The 17,174-nt window shown below is 34.1% G+C and overlaps 1 protein-coding gene across 1 annotated transcript in view; it reads right to left on the bottom strand.

Annotated features, from left to right (window-relative positions):
- LOC106458544 (protein ELYS-like) overlaps positions 1-17,174 on the bottom strand; it is an 82,713-nt gene that overhangs the window by 53,791 nt on the left and 11,748 nt on the right. The window contains exons 3-7 of the mRNA XM_013918062.2: positions 14,675-14,937; positions 13,492-13,762; positions 3,290-3,361; positions 2,418-2,529; positions 893-1,021 (exon numbers count right to left, since the gene is read on the bottom strand). Of these exons, the coding sequence (XP_013773516.2) occupies positions 893-1,021; positions 2,418-2,529; positions 3,290-3,361; positions 13,492-13,762; positions 14,675-14,937 (847 nt within the window). The remainder of the gene's footprint in view (positions 1-892; positions 1,022-2,417; positions 2,530-3,289; positions 3,362-13,491; positions 13,763-14,674; positions 14,938-17,174) is intronic.

The following is a 17,174-nucleotide window of genomic DNA, read 5'->3' as shown; positions in this document are numbered from 1 at the left end:
TTAGGTAGAAATTAATAATATTAAATAAAAACTTGTTCATGAGGTATGTTCATGAGTAGCTCGTGCATAATGTAATTTGATAGTGTACTATGAGCTACACATTTAGCAAGTAATTTACAACTTATAATAGCATGTGAGTAGCTCGTGCGTAATGTCATTTCATAGTGTACTATGAGCTGCACATTTGCCAAGTAATTTACAACTTATAATGGCATGAACAGAAGTTAGACTGGGTTCAAAGGGCAATAAAAAAATGAAATTTAAGTATAAATAGATGTATACTGCTGTGAATTTAAAGCTGCTTAGGAGAAACAAATGTAGTTTCATATTACAATTTTAAATCATTCTAGAAAAAAAGAGTAATTTAGATTTATTTCAATTTTTTCTGGAGGTTACAAGGTCAGTCAAATTGACCAATCTTGTATAAAGTTAGGATACAGAAAATAACAGATAAAATACAAAGTTTTATTGGAAAAAAAAAATTTGCAATTTATTTAGTAGGCTTTAAAGATTATGCAAATAAAATTTGAAATTTTTGAGACAAAGAAAAGTATTTTTAAACTTAATGTAGAAATCACTTAGCACTCGAACTATTATATAGAAATACTATATATATTCACAGACAAATCTTTAAGTAAAAATTCTTCCTTAAAACATCTGATTTTTGGTACACAAAAGACTTGTAATGTTTACTAAAAGTCTGCCAAATGTTGTGAAGATACAAAGAGTGTATTAAAAGTTATAGTATGGAAACTATAACAAGTACAAAAGTGGTTACAAAGTCAGTTGAATTGACCAACTTCATTGCGAGAGAGTTAATAGATATTTGACACACCATTGCTACAGTGTAAGAATGTTTCTATAGTTTCATAAAGTAGATGTAATTCACTACCTCTGTTTCTCAAGTACTGGTTGTCCACGAACGATCCAGAGATAACAATAATTTCTAGGATCATTTTCTGGCTCCTGGAAAGCAACTTTGACTACTGGTGAAAGTCCAGACTCTAGGAACGAGCTGAACCTGATAATGAGAATCAAAATGAATAAAAGTCATTTACTCCCAATAATATTTTATTAAGAGGCTCTATGTACACTGTTTCAATGATAGTACATGTCTTTTAAACAAGTAACTAATTAAATGTTTCTATCAGAATTACAAACATGTTTTGCATTAAAAAAAATACAATTAAAAATCAAAAACATGTTAAAATCATTAATTATAAATATTCATAATTTATAACTTAATAGTGTTACCAATCTAAAATTAAGTTCAAATTGATACTTATGACACTTGATTATATTAACACAAGTTGAATGCCTGTCATATGATGGGAAATAATTAGTTTTTCTTCTAAAAATTACATCTAAATAAATGTTTTATAAACATGTTTTTAAAAATTATTATAATTAGTAACAATAGATGTATGGGGAATGACTATCCTATTTCTAGTATTTAACAAAACATTTTTTATGTATATTTGATCATCTAAGTATAGCTTGATCAGCATTTTGACTTCTGTATATTTTTATTTTTTGTTCAAATGTTCTTCTTGATAAATCCTTATAGATTGAAACATGTAATAAACTAATTCTCAAAGACATATTCCTACTTGGTCAACTGTATGACCTTACAAATTATTAATTGTGATTGTAAAGGCAGTGAATTTTATTATGAATTTTGGGGTCTTCTCTTTGTATTGTATTCATGGTTTTGGCTTTGTTAGCCTGCTGAGCTGAAGAAATGTATTTTAATTTGGGCATTTTCAAAATTGAAATGTGCTGTGGATAAATCATGCGGATGATTACAGAATTGTAGCCAAGGGTTCTGATTAGACAAAATTTAAGGATGTTGCATCAGTGTGTCTACTTGACAACCAAGCAAATGTAATGTGCACCAGCTATAATATGCAGGAGGTGCACGTATGCCCAATTTGATTTTATTACTCATCATGATCTCTATCAACCAACCCTCAAATTTGGTTATCTGCCCAAAGTAGTGCAACATCCATATATATACTTATATACCCATATATATATATATATATACATGTCTGGATGGATTTTAAAAAGACAAACTTGCTTGTCGTGGCAGAAAATGCCGTAATTTCATACACGTTGCATGTCAATTGGTACCACAATGGCCAAGATATCGGCGTGATAGACGAATGGCATTTTGTCTTTATATATTAGATATTGACTTCTACAATGTAAACCTAATGTAATACCTAATTATATAAACAAGTTAGTTGTTACACTGTAAAATACTTTACACTACAGGTTACTTAAGGACAATAACTACTTAGGACTTTTTCAATGCCTCATGTCTTCAGGATATGACAGTTCATAATATTTCCAAAACAATGTCTTTTTAAAGCCAATATATACATTACATTTATAAGCATCAACAATTTACTTACTCCAAGGCCATTTTCCTCATATTCCAAATCTGAAATCCTCCAAAACTAAAACCTATGACCAAGGCAGTTAGAGGCTTCAAGTACTCAATACTGCTTACATATAAAGCATCATCTGAAAGATTTATACAGATGTTATCAGTAGAGATTTTAATATAAATACTTCTCACTCTGAAGACAACAGAGAAAAAACTTGTTTTGAACTTTGATAGAACGTGGAAATTTCTAGTAAAAACCCTAAATGTATAGACCAGTATTAATAACATTGTATGCAACTGTAAAGGTCTAGTGTTTTCTAGAAAGCCCCTAAACAAAGCTAACTATGCTAAAACCCAAACTGACATAATTTATATCAAGCCTTTAAATACCAGAAACTATACTTTCATGCACATATTGTGTTATAAAATCAAATACATAGCTGTTAGCATCATATTAAACACAACTTTTTTTTTAATACTAATGATTTAATTATAACTGTTTTATTAATTTTCATCAAACCATTAATGAATAACTGACTTTTTAAACTCCCCCAATCTTAATATCATAGTGTTTACCAATAAGTATTAAATTAAAAAAACTGCTTTAAAAACACAAATATATACTTCACAATGACAATAGCTTAAAACATGGGGAAAATTATATATAGGAATGTACTTAACAATGGCCTTTCATTAAGTGAAGAAATTTATATCACAATAACTACATATACTTAAAACATTAAACTTGTCTTTTGAAAATATTATTACCTTCATCTAAAGCTTTACACATCTAAAGACGGTAAATTATAATTGAAAATGTTTTGTCTTTACATCAAAACCAAAATATTTAACACTTCTTCTGTGATACAAGTTGTTATTCTGACATATAATACTTACCCACAATAAAACTATGTATGGGATTGTTATCTTCACTTTTATACAGGAAAGCACCTCGCTGAAGGCTGTCATCTATAGGGCATAATGTTTGTATTTTTTTTATGTATATCTAAATTTTGTGTAAAACAACCTAGTCACAAATATCCAACTCTTATGTTTATAGCTATTGATACATTATTCAATGAATGTAAAGTTATATTTATATATATAAACTTTCATAAAAGAACATTTCACAAATATTTCTTATTTTTATCTTAAAAATAAGCATATGGGACAAATTCAACAAGAAATTTCATGCAGGTGAAAATATTAATTTTTTAGTGATTTGCTTCACAAAAAAAAATAATTATAGAAGAATCTTATGCCATTTATTTGTGATGAAAGTAACAACAGAAAAGAATGATTTATCAACAATACCAATCCACAAAACAGCCTGGTCAAAAACACCTTCCAAACTTTAAAATGGTAAAAACTTAAAACTTTGTAACTAAACTGTGCAAGTGATCTAGAAAGTGAAATACAGTTTATATACTAAGTTAAGGTATGAATCTTTATTTAGTATTCATAGTGAAAAATATTTTTTTATCAATATCATTTTCAAAAATATCTACTGTAAAAAGTAAGACAATGTCATTCATGACCTTTTCACTGGTTTCTATGTATATGTATAATTTTATACACTAATTATAAATATTATCACAAGGTCTACAATCCTATGTCAGGAATGAGCTGCCAAGTAACAAGTCGTTTTTTTAATATTGCTTTTCAGCTTTCAGATAATAACTATATTATGTAAATAAGCCAAATAAAATAAAAAACAAGAACCTTTGAAGAGTAATCAATAATCCTATTATAATTTTTCCTTTAACTGGAAAATATAAGTCAAATTGGGAATTTTTTTAGAGAATGAATTATTTTTTAGAAATTAAGTGGAAGAGCAAAGTTACATACCATGTATTAGTGACACACACAGAATTCAAAATTCAGTTTTTTTGTGTCAAGTCCCATTTGTAGATGAATTGTTTGTAGAATTATACAATAAAATATAATAGTACAAAAAAAATGATGAGTTATTTTTGTTTTTATTTTCAAATGTGGGCTAATGCACAAATAGGAAAAACAAGGAAGCCATGGAATTGGCCCACACCGACCAATCCATTGCATTACACTTTTTTTTGCATGGTTGCCATTTTATGGGGCAACACTACTGCCTGGAGTGTATGATTAATTTTCGAGCTGTGAATCTGATTAACGTAATCTGACGTGTTTGTAATTCTTCACCAGACATCACTTCACTAGACTTTTTTTTGGGGGTATGTTAAAGACATCATGTGTCACACACCTATGGTAAACATCAATGAGCTAAAGACCAGGATAACACATGCCATCACCACTGTAACTGTGGACATGCTGTAGCAAACGTAGACTGAAATCGAATATTGGTTAGACATGCTGAAAGCCACTAGTGGTGGTGCACACGTAGAAGTCTACTGACATGTGAATAAAACTTGACTGAGTTGGGCTACAAGATGTTGAAACTGCATGGTTGTATTTCTTGATTTTGCCAGGAACTAAGGTATTTACTACTCTCTCCACTTCCTCCAAACAACCATTTGCAATTTGATAACTTCTTATTTTGGCTTGAGGCTCTAGGGTTGTATCATAACCCAGACCCTCTACTGTTAGAATTTCTAATGCCAATCACCACCTTTTGTGTTGTACTGCCCAAACTTGGCTTCCACATTGTACTTAATTAACGTATTATTGTCATATTTTCTTCTCAACTCTTACAAGCATTGGGAGAGGGCAGGATGTCAAAGCAAAAGCAATTCTTTCTAATTTAATTTCACTGCTAAAATATTTTTTCAAATATGCTGCTACACCTCTACTACAACATTAAGCTAGAATCTATACAATGAACTAGAGGAAGAGCTAGAATAAGTAGAGAAGTGCATGTCACTTCTAGGTATATGAAATAGCAATAGTCATTCTAGTCAGACCTCTATAATAACAAAGAAAATCTCCAAGGAAACAAGGGACTGGGGTAATGTTGCTCACTTGCTCCATTAGGGAGAGGATATGATCTGATAGCCTAATGAAACACACCAAGCAGTTTATTGATCCAGTGTAATGGAGAATATTAAGTACACACTCATATGGAACTTAGGAATATCAAAGTCAATGTTCACATCCTACAATGGTACTGCCCAGAGGAAATGACGAGTCATATTTATGGCAATGGCAACCACAATGAACTGCCAATAAAAACAGTGCAATTAGTTCATAACAAAGAGCAAATCACACTTCTGAACCCTATCCTTGAAACTGAGCAGTTAATGTTGTACTCAATCACTTGGTCATTAAAGAATCAGAGTAGTGATAAAAGGGTCCATCAACTTATTAACCCTCTTGCTACAGGCATCCTTTTCTGCACATGTCACTTAAGAACTTAAAACTTAGCTATGTTTTTATGCCAAGTTTATTTGTATATCATGATAAGAAAGTAGTTTAATTAACCTTTGAATGTAACTTGGTAAAACCTCAGGAACCCTTAATTAGCTATCAAGTGAGTAATCCCTATACATGGTGGAACAGTAACAAGCCACAATACCCTGTATTAGCTAAGATAGGTAAACATTACCTTAGTGCACACTACTTACAAATGTCCCATCGGAGAGAGAAAACTCTGGAACAGGTAATATTTATGATGATCATAGAAGCTGACTTTGTGCTGAGAAAGTGGAAATGTTATTATTAATGAAGTATTTTCATTAAAAATTTATCCATGAATAGTCCAAAGTATTGACTGCTGATCCTGATTGATAGAGATCCTGATGAGTAATAAAATTGAATTGAGTATACACATGCCTCATGCTTAATATTGCTGCCTTACAAAAATATAGCTAATTAAAAGGAATATCTCGTAGATTTATTTACTCTAACCCTGCCTAAAAGAATTTCAAGTGCTGTGGCTGTTGAAGATTCCTTCTTGTTTTAAATATTGCCTTATAGAAGCACGTAGTTGTTTACCATGCATTCATTTCCTTCCCCATTATTTGTGGATTCTTCTAAAATTTCTGCCAAATATTCCCATACTTTGCTAGTAGATTTAGATCCAGTATCATCAGTATGTTGCTTCTTTTTATGTGGCTCAACATCACTGTCCTCTGTAGATTCTGCACACATCTCTATCAGAAGTTTTTAGCTAAAGCTTTGGTATCAGGTTCAGAAAAAAACTTGTCCTTGTACCTAGGATCCCATGTTGTGGAAACAACCAATTTCAATCATTCTTAAATTTCACTAAATCTTTGTTTCAGTGCACTTAACATCTCTGACTTCATTGTACAGACTCCCAGAATCATCATCATGCTTATTCAATGCCTCTTCTAGAGCTCTCAGCAAAAGTATTAGCACAAATGCTGCTGCTGTATCAGTAGATATAATTTTTTGATATTTCTCTACAGGTTCCAGTATTTCAAATAATTTTTTGGTCAGCATTATATTCAGCTGCATATGCAGTCAGTGCCATATTTTTGCTTGCAAACTGACTGCAACGTGTAAAAGGTTAGGTTCCACCATGTTGGTTCATCCTGTACCAACATGTGTTTTTCCATGCTTAACATGTCTTGTATTTCATTCAGTTGATGGTAGGCTAAAGTAAAGTGTTTAGAATGTCCAACAATTCTGCAAGATACAGTCCAGACATCAAGCACTGCATACTGTGATAACACTCCTTCAGAACAACCAGCTGAAGTGTATATGCAAAGCATCCCAAGCTGGGCTGATAAGCATCTTGTGTGGCTATCATCACATTATTTGTATTGTTATGTAATATTAAATGAACTCTTTTCTTGCCTATGGCCCAATTCTGCAACATATCCTCAAGTTTTTCACACAAACATTCACCAGAATAAGACCCTTCACAGCTGATATTCTATCAAATCTTTAGTAATCCAGTGGGCTGTTAAACTTATCAGAGATTCATGAGCCATGTTGTAGCTCCAAATATCTGTAGTAAGACTCAAATATGGTACAACTCAGTTAGTACAACTCAGTCTATACTTGTTTTAATATTTGGTACAACATTATCTGAAAAATACTTACAACTTGATATAACATATCTGGGCTTAAGGGTTTTACTCAGATTATTGTTTGGCTGGTTGGTTGGCATTTTTTGGTGCAAAGCAACATGGCTATCTGCGCCAAACAACTGGTAAAAATCTTAAAAAGTAAAATTCAATAAAATGTAAAAATGAGTCGAGTTAAAACTAAACAATGTGCAAAAAAACTGATAAAAGATGCAAACAGAATTAAAAAGGCCAGTGGCTCGTAAAAATTTAAAAATACAATCAAATTGGACAGTGTCACTCTCACAAATGACACTGTCCACAGCCAGAATCTAAATCCTTAGAAAAAATTTGTCTAAACAGGTGCCGTTGCTCAGAGTAGTAACAACGGCAGAACAATAAAATGTAGGCTATTGTGACTTGAGTGTCACAAAGGCTACACATTGGTGGATCAGTCCAGATAAAAGAAAATGATGGGTTAAAAAACTGTGACCAATGCATAGCTTAGCCAGAACAATTTCCTCCTTCCAATCATTATGGAAACAAGACGACCAAAGAGCAACAGAAGGTTTGATTTGGAAAAGTTTCTTATTACATTGCTCACCCCAAGTCAACTGCCAACTCGTGCAAAGCCATGCCTTGAATACAAGACTATAGTCCATGTATGGGACAGGCACAGCTGTGACAGCACCAGAGCAGACAGACTTAGCTGCAGTGTCAGCCAGCATGTTCCCTTGAATACCAACATGGCCAAGTATACAGAAACACTGGATAGTAATGGAAGATGAAGAAAAATGGGCCAGCCTTTGTTGAATATCGACGAGAACAGGGTGAAAACTAATGTTTAGCAATTCCACAGCCAGTAGAGAGCTAAGAGTCAGTGTAAATAGTACAGTCAGTGTACTGCAAAGCTTCTACATGATCCAGGGCAAGAGATATGACATACAACCCAGCAGTGAACACAGAAACTGTAGAGGAGACCCTGTGAACCACAACAAACCATGGCAGAGCCCACAGAGTCACCTTATTTTGAACCATCCATATAAACGGGAATAAAAGGATGGTTCGAAAGGTGTTCCACAAAGAGAAGATAGTACTTTCAATTGGGAGTATCCACCTTCCTCAGATGACTCAAGGAAAGGTCACATCTTGGGATGGTAATAAGCTATGGTAGAATGGGCTGATTATTTGGGACATCAATGTCATCCAATGCCAGACCCAATTCAGTCAGTTGGTGGCAAAAATGGCTGCAAACGGTTTTGGAAAAAGTAAAGTAAAGCCGTTTGTTGTGGTACACTTCAATAAACCTCATGTTCGACAACCAACATCAAATGTGGAAGTCATTGACATAAAGCCCATTTGCAACAGTAGGAGGAAGTTGTGTAGTGACAGCATTGATCTTGATACTGAAAAGTTTGACCCTCAGGACAGCCGTGAGAGACTCCAAGTCAAACCCACACAGACTTGGAATCATCTGTTGAGTAAAAAGTTCTGAATAAAAATGAGTAGATGGACATGCAACCCATATGAGTGGAAGTCCTGCAAAATGTTGTACCTCCATGTGTTGTCGTAAGCCTTCTCAAGATCGAAGAACACAGAAACAAGATGTTCCTTCTTGAGAAAGAATTCCTTGATTGAGATCTCAAGTCAAATCAGGTGGTCCATGGTGGAGCACTGTTGACGAAACCCACACTGGGTGGATGAGAGGAGGTTGTGTGATTCAAGGAACCAAACAAGACAAGCATTAAACATCCTATCTAAGACCTTACAGAAACAGCTCGTCAAAGTGATTGGGCAATAATTAGAAGGAATCTTGGGATCCTTCCCAGGCTTAGAAAAAGGGAGGACAATATCCTGATGCCAGGCATCAGAAAAAATGTTCTCCTGCTAGATCCGGTTTAAGACAACCAGTAGAAGAGCAAGAGAGGCAGGAGAGAGATGGTGCAGCATCTCATAGTGAACGTCATTAGGTCTAACAGAAGTACTGCCAGACCGATGAAGAGCAAGTTCGAGTTCCCCTAGTATAAGGGGGTGATTATAGTCATATAGACGATCAGCCTGAAAGAAAAGAGGTGACTGCTCTACTCGAGACTTGATGGCCAAGAAGGCAGGGGAAAAACGAGAAGTGCTGGATGCATGAGAAAAGCTCTCGCTCAGACATTATCAGTGATGTTATGTACATCAGCAACTTCCTGGTCATTGGAGAGCAAGATGGAAAGTGGAAGGGAAGCATATTTCTCATTGACCTTCCGAATCTTATCCCATATGACTTTGGAACTGGTGATAGATGAGATGCTAGTTGTAAACGTAACCCAAAATTCATTTGGGTTTTGACGTCTGACCTGTCGAGCAGGGGCACAGGCCTGCTAAAAAGCAATGCAGTAGGAAAGTGTGGGGTACCTGCAAAAGGTATCCCAGGCCTGTTTCTAAGCCTTCCATGCCTGCTGGCAGGCTGGAGACCACCATGGACAAGGATACCGTGCGAAACATGTCGAGATTTTAGGTATAGAACGAACAGCTGCTTGAATGATGCAATCAATTACTGCCTCCATGTAGTCGTTAATAGATGGAAGACTAATGACAGCAGGATCGAGTTCTGAGAGAGAGGTGAAAAAGAGCCAGTTGGCCTAGTCCAACTTCCACCATGACACTCGACTCAGGTGACATTGACCACAGCCAATCTCCCTCAAAACAATAGGAAAATGATCACTACCTTGTGGGTCACTGTCAACCTTCCAAGATAAACAAGAGAAAAGTGCAGGGGAACAGATAGACCAATAGCAGTAAAAGACTGACTTGGTGAATGAAAACAGGTAAAGAAACCAGTATTGAAGAGAGAACGGTTGTGATCCAAGAGCATACGCTCTAAGAAATGACCCCTCCCACCAATATCAGCACCACCCCATAGGGGATTGTGTTCATTAAAGACTCATTGATCATAAGCCAAAATACAGATAGAGAGAAAAGACAGTGATGGTACGACCCAAGGAAACATGGATGTCTACAGCCTCCAAGGGTGTATCAAGTGGCACAAACAAAGTGGGCACATGCTTGTCGACCAGTTGTGCCACCCCTCCATGCACTCATCCATCACACTACCTGCCATTCTGGTATAAAGAAAACTGTTGAAAGATGACTATATTGTCAGGTTTCAGGAATGTTTCTTTTAAGGAAAGACACATGGGATGAAAGGAATTGATCAAGGCCTTAATGTCATCCATATTAGAACAGAAACCTTGACAATTCCACTGTATCAAAGTGGCCATTTTTATTTAGGTGGAGGAGAACTGGACGAAGAACCCTTCTGTTTATAATCACACCATTTTTCTTTACTAGAAGGAGGTCTGTCAACCTCCATGGATCCTGCCCTGGATCGAGTGGGCAGGTCTCTGTCAGAAGATGTAGATTCCAGCAACTGAGGGTGCGAATGAATAATCGTTCCACATATCAAGACCAAGGAAGATGGACCCAGGAAGACAACGGAAGCCGAGGCTAAGGGAGGTAGACCCAGGCACTCACTAGAAGGAATGATGGGGCAGAAATAGGAGTAGATGTAGACTTGTCAACTCTTTTATCCATAGAGGGCAAAAGACTCTTCACATGAAGTGAAAAAGACTCTGAGGGAGGAAGGAATGCTCTGTCTGCACATCCACTGTAGCAGTGGAATGGAGTGCAGCAGCACATGTTCGTGATGGATCAAGGACAACAGCTTTCAAGCCTCCGGATAAGAAATGTTGTTAACCGTTTTAAATGCTATACCTCTTTCTCCTTCATCCACTTAGATCAAGATCTATAGTAAGAGGGTCGGAACCACTACAATTAATGCAGTGAAGATCCAGTTGAAACCCGTAGATGGCATGGTCTTTGTCACCACAATGAGCACATGTCAAAGAACCACGCCAAGATGTCTTTAAATGTCTGAACCGCTGACACTGGAAACACCGAAGAGGGTCAGGAAAATAAAGAGTACCTTACAGTTCAGATAACCTGCCATGACAGTGCAAGTGGATGTGGTGATGTAAACATCAGAATAAGAACAATAGTCTGCAGCATAATTCCATCCTTGCAAGTGGAGATGGGTCACACAGCAGAAACACCTTTGCTGGAGAAACCAGCGAGGATCTCTGACTCGGGGATGTTCTTTAAATCCCTCTCTAAAATAACTCCTTGTGAGGAGTTCAAAGTAGCATGGGAAGTAACTTCAATGGGTATATCCCCAATGGCCTTCGATTTCAAGAGGAGTTCGCTGTGTTTTGGGGTAGATGTTTTCACCAAGATGTCCCCAGAATGTAGCTTCTTGACTGAGAACCAGCAAGCCCATCTAATCCCTTCGGAATAAAGGGAGACACTTGTCCTAAAGGCTTGTCTGACAAGGAATGGATGATCAAAAATGAATTTCATGTTCAGAATTGGTCGTTTACCAATTTGCTGTTTTTTTACAATATGGTTTTGATGATTTGGGGTATCCATAATTAAAGGAGAATGATTCAGTGCTCATTGACCCCACCAATCATGGAGTCCTATGAGGGGACGCACTACAATGCCAAACAAGGACACTGCAGCAATGTCAGGGTTTCAGGAGTATTATACCCAAACACCAGCATCAGACACAATGTCCACAACACCCGCTGAGAACACCCAACACTAGAACTCAGTTAACCCTAACCAAACAGGACCAGCCAATTGACCTTGGGGTGCCACCCCAAGGCCAAAGTGGTGTGTTGCAGTGTCCTAGGCACCAATCAACCACCAGGATCCTCTCCTCCCCTTCACGAGTCCTCAAGCACTGCAAACACATAAGTGGATGTTCAGATCCCAAAAGGGGTAAACTGAAAATATAGAACCTTACCCTGGGAGGTCCCCTCACCACAGACAGAAATTCACCTCAAGGGGTGAGACTATTAAACCCAGTGACTAGTAATCAGTAGCAATCATTTTGCCCAATAACAAGGAATATTCAATGCATGAGGACAGTTGATGTTCCATATTTTAACTTTAACCTCCATTTCTATCATTGAAAGCTGTTGAAAACTTTGGCTTTTCTTTCTGCTTCTCCTTTTCTTTCAGTTCTCTTAGCCTATTCTTTTATTCGTAATCACAATAATCCACAGGGTGTTTCTTGTTAATATGATAAATAAGGTTGATAGTATTAAAACTTTTAGCAGAACCCACCACGAGATACAGGATCTTTACAAATATTATAAACACTAAACTAACCACTGTCTTCACAAACAGTAAAATAATTTATAATACCATTACTCATGACATTTTTATAAAACAAAAGAACAAAATAATGATGCCACACAAAAGTAAGTTCACATGCGCAAATTGGTACAGAACACAGTTTCTTTACTGATTTTTGATATTACCAATAAGCCAATATTAGTACACCTTTATCAAACATTACTAATAACAGGTGTCACTAAATGTAATGAGACATGTGTTCAGTCCACTGTGTAGAAAGCATTGGATAATGAATGTTCACATTACTGTGAAATGGTGTAACTATTTATAAAGTTAATTACTTAGTAATATGTACAATAAAAGTGTTTAACATAATGAACTTTTTTATTATAAAATCACTGCAGTAAGCTCTGCTCATTAATTTTGCAAAATGATTAACTTATATTACACTTAAAACAAATAAACTCAAAAGAATTGTAGGAAAACTGCTTTAAGTTTTGTAAAAGTACCAAAATACATTATTGTGATCTTAAAATAATCTAGAGAAATGTGGTAACAATATCCTCATAAACTTGATGATCATCCATGACACACTTTATGGATTAAGTATTAACTGTGCTTAGAGTAAGGTTGTGATCGTGTTTCAGTCATCCATTATTATGATCACCTAAGTCTAATTAGTAATTAACTAGGTAATTATATAGTTTAACAGCCATGACAACTAAGCATTAAACATGTTTGTCAATAAAAAAATTATTAACATGCTACTGGTAATAATTTAATAAAAAAAACTGATTTCTGAGGTATTAATGAGAGAGAGAGAAAACAACCAAAAAAAGAAAAAGGATAAAGCACATATGAATATAACAATTCCAATCTATGTACAATTAGCTAAACTTTTCAGTGTTAATTAAAGTACATCGATGATTAACTCGTTGAATGTTCTCTTACCATTAAGCAACAAACAAAGATGCTTATTATGCTTTATGTTTTTTTCACGCCTTTCTGGAATGTTGTGCATCTGATGAGTTATCATAACTACTTGATTTGGAGTCAACTCATCCGAATGGTTTTCATCATCTAAATTCAAGTCCACCAGAAGAACCTGGCCACCTGATGTTCCAACAGCAACCAAGCCAAACATGCAACGAAGTTCCTGATAAATTGGGCGGGTTTCCATACAAGCTCCACCCTTGCTGCTAATGACTGCCAATGAAGTGATCTTAAAATTTAGATAAAAGATATAAATGTTAAAATGTGATGATGATAATTTTCAAATTATCTTCATAAAAATACTTCTGCAATGTTTGTATATTTCTTTTTTTAAGAAACAAGCCTGCCTTGTTTGAAAACAACTTAACATGTTAGTGGCATTGTAATGAATAATACTATAAGGAGTTGTAAAGGTATAATTATTAATCTATATATATATTTTCAATATTATGGTTGTTATTACTCAAATTGTTGAGTCATCTGTCAATCCCAAAATAAACCAGATAAAAAAATCTTATGATTTTTCTAGCTTTGTGAATATATGGTAAGTTATTTTTACAGTATATATATTTCCTTACCACATAATTAAATTTCAGATCTGTCACAAACCAGGCAAGTGAGCTACCAACTGAGCTAAAGGCTTAACATGCTGAAATCTCTCAAAAACAAAGTCCACCCTAGGGCTTAATTTCAGGTCGTCAAATGGCCACTAGTTGGGGGCCAATGTGGTAATTTATTTTTACAATATATATTTCCTTCCATCAAATTTCAACCTAAGACCTGTCACATGCTAAATGAGTGCTTTACCATGTTATATTATTTTGAGCCTTTTTATTCAAAACTCATAAAAAAGGATTAAACTATATTAAGATATAAAAAACTCAAGTTTATTTGGCATTATTATCTACTAGTATAGAAATCAACAACTCCCAATGTCGTAGGGAGTCATAGAATTTAACTTAATGTGTCTAGTTTTGAAAAACAAAAAGCTTTCTTTCATTCTATGTTTGTTAAGACCATTTTATTGTCAATTCTAGAAATATGTGAAACATAGGCATTATTTTCAAATTAAGATTAGGACATTAACTATAGTTGGCTCTCATAAGAGTTAAAAGAAAAAGACTGTGATTCAAAAACTCACTTTGGCATTAACCTCCACAGCTTTCACAACTTTTGAAGTCTTGATGTCAAAAAGACAGAGAAGGTTGCCTGAGGAAGCATACTCCACACCTACTAGAAGCCTAGGTGTAGAATTTTCAGAGCTTGGAAGTTCTGTCACAGCAGAAATTACAACAGATGTATCTTTCAAAATTGCTCCAAAACACCATGAACTATGTCGTTCACACTGACTTGTAGAAAATACTTCCAAGAGTGGTCCTCTAGTCTCCCAAATCCATGCCCCATCTATCAGTTTGACAGTAAATGTTACAAAACTACTCTATGAATCCATACAAAATCTAGAGAAAAATTTCAACAAATGAGAAATAAATTCCAATCTTGGTCGTCAGAGTATAATCATCTCTCGATCATGATTAAAATTTCACACTTATTTTTATATGTAGTAGGTTAATAATTAATGATTTAATCTAAAATTATGAACTTTAATTCTGTTATGTACTGATCTCATTACCTTAGTACCATTTGGATTTTTAATAAACAAATTAATACAATACTCGTATAGATTTCACATTTGAAGTTACTAAAACACTTAATATTTATTGTAGCATTATAACTTACCCCTAAACTTTAAAGTAGTCTAAGCACAGCTATAAAATATGGAAACAAGCTAATTTAATTTAATGAATTAATAAATACAACACTTTTACAACATAATCATAAAATAGTCAATAATGTGAAGCAGATCTTGCACATCTGTGACAAAGATGAAATATCTTGTATGAATATATTGTCAATGCAAAGTAGCCATTGAGTTTAAGTATCATATGTTTATATTTCTATTCGTTATTAAAAAAAAATATTTTACTTAACTCCTTGAGCAATTAGTCAAACTTACTAGTTGATTAATCATCAGGCTTATTAATCAATTATATTCAACTAATTGATTATTCTCATATGAGATGAAGCTTCCTTTCAGATTATTTTCTTTTTAAAGACTTTACCAGCTACTCTTCATTCAATATCTTAGGATTAAGTTAAGTTTTTTAATCCTAAACTTTTGTGCATTAAAAGATTTCATACATGCAATGTAGTAAAAAACCTGTAACAAGTTGAAAATAAAATGAATAGCATTCTACTGGTTTCTCCATACAAATTTCCACCAGACTGTTCTACTAAAACTACTAAATTTTTGTTGATGAAAATAAACATTACTTTGTGAGATTTTCAAAAACATTTTATATAAAATGAATGAACTTCATTACCTAAAAAAACAGCTTACAAATAAGATTTAAAACAAACAATTAGTTTTGGCCATACACCTACATTAGGTGTCAGTTAATTGAATGTATTTCATTGCTAGAAATAAAATTATTTTTCAAAACACATTCAAGAATTAAGAAGATTTGACTAATATAAAAATAACAGAATTTTCCAGATGGAGTACTTTTTTTCAACATTTTTCAAACATATCAAAAAAAAATTATTAATTGCCAGAAAGATTTGACTATTAACTCTCTATATAAGAACTCATCAGCTTCTAACCACCATGGAACTATACATGCTTTAACTCTTAACTTATGGAGTGCGTATTTAAGAAATTTGACAAGCTTTCAGTAAACATTGCAAGAATGCTGTACAACCAAAATCAAAATTTTTAATAAAGTATTACTGCTAAAGATTCACCTGTGAATTTACTGAGTCACTCAGACTTTAGACTCTTAACTAACCTGAATGTAAGGCAATTTTCAGGTTAAAAGTAAAATTACTTTTTTCCATCTTACAGTTTTGAAGTCTCAATTACTTAAACCTCTAGAACATCCTAAGTCAAATTTTTTTTTCAGTAGAACTTTATATTTCATGTTATTTTCTCTACCTTAACACTAACTGTATATGGCTTTGATCAACCTTGTAATCACCAAGTAAATAAAAAATAAATCTAAATTACCCCTTTTCTTTCTCGAATGACTGCATGTTGTAACAGACAATTACATACTATCATTAAGTACAGTAGTACTTACTAGTAGGGATCATGATGAAAAAAATGGTGGCCATAAAAATCACCCATTTAAAACCACCTTTAAAATGTCTGAATATTAACAATGACTATTTTACAACACTGGCTGAGCAAAATTAAATCTTACTATACTTATAAAATCACCTAAATCACTATATACACGTTTATGGAGTGAATCAAAATTTCGCTATTTCAAAAATTTTCATCTAAATAAGTAAGTGACATTTGCAGACAAGTGTACAGAAAAAAATTATGAACCTTATCACTAATTCTTTCAAGAACTCTTCCATCTAGGGTCCTGATGATTCCTCTCTTGTACCAAAAAGAATGCGAGTATATACATAAATAGTGAATGACGCTCTTCTTTGGGCATATAGCTAGATTTGAGGGTAGCTTGGTAGAGATCTTGATGAGTAATAAAATCGAATTGGGTCTAGAATAATGATTTTTTTAAATTTTATAAAGAAAAGTAGGGATCAATATATAAATATATATATATATATATATA

This window comes from Limulus polyphemus, unplaced genomic scaffold (genome assembly GCF_000517525.1).
Source record: "Limulus polyphemus unplaced genomic scaffold, Limulus_polyphemus-2.1.2 Scaffold483, whole genome shotgun sequence".
NCBI classification, from domain to species: Eukaryota; Metazoa; Arthropoda; class Merostomata; order Xiphosura; family Limulidae; genus Limulus; species Limulus polyphemus.
The sequence above is the reverse complement of the archived record's forward strand: the minus strand, read 5'-3'. Positions and strand labels throughout refer to the sequence as shown.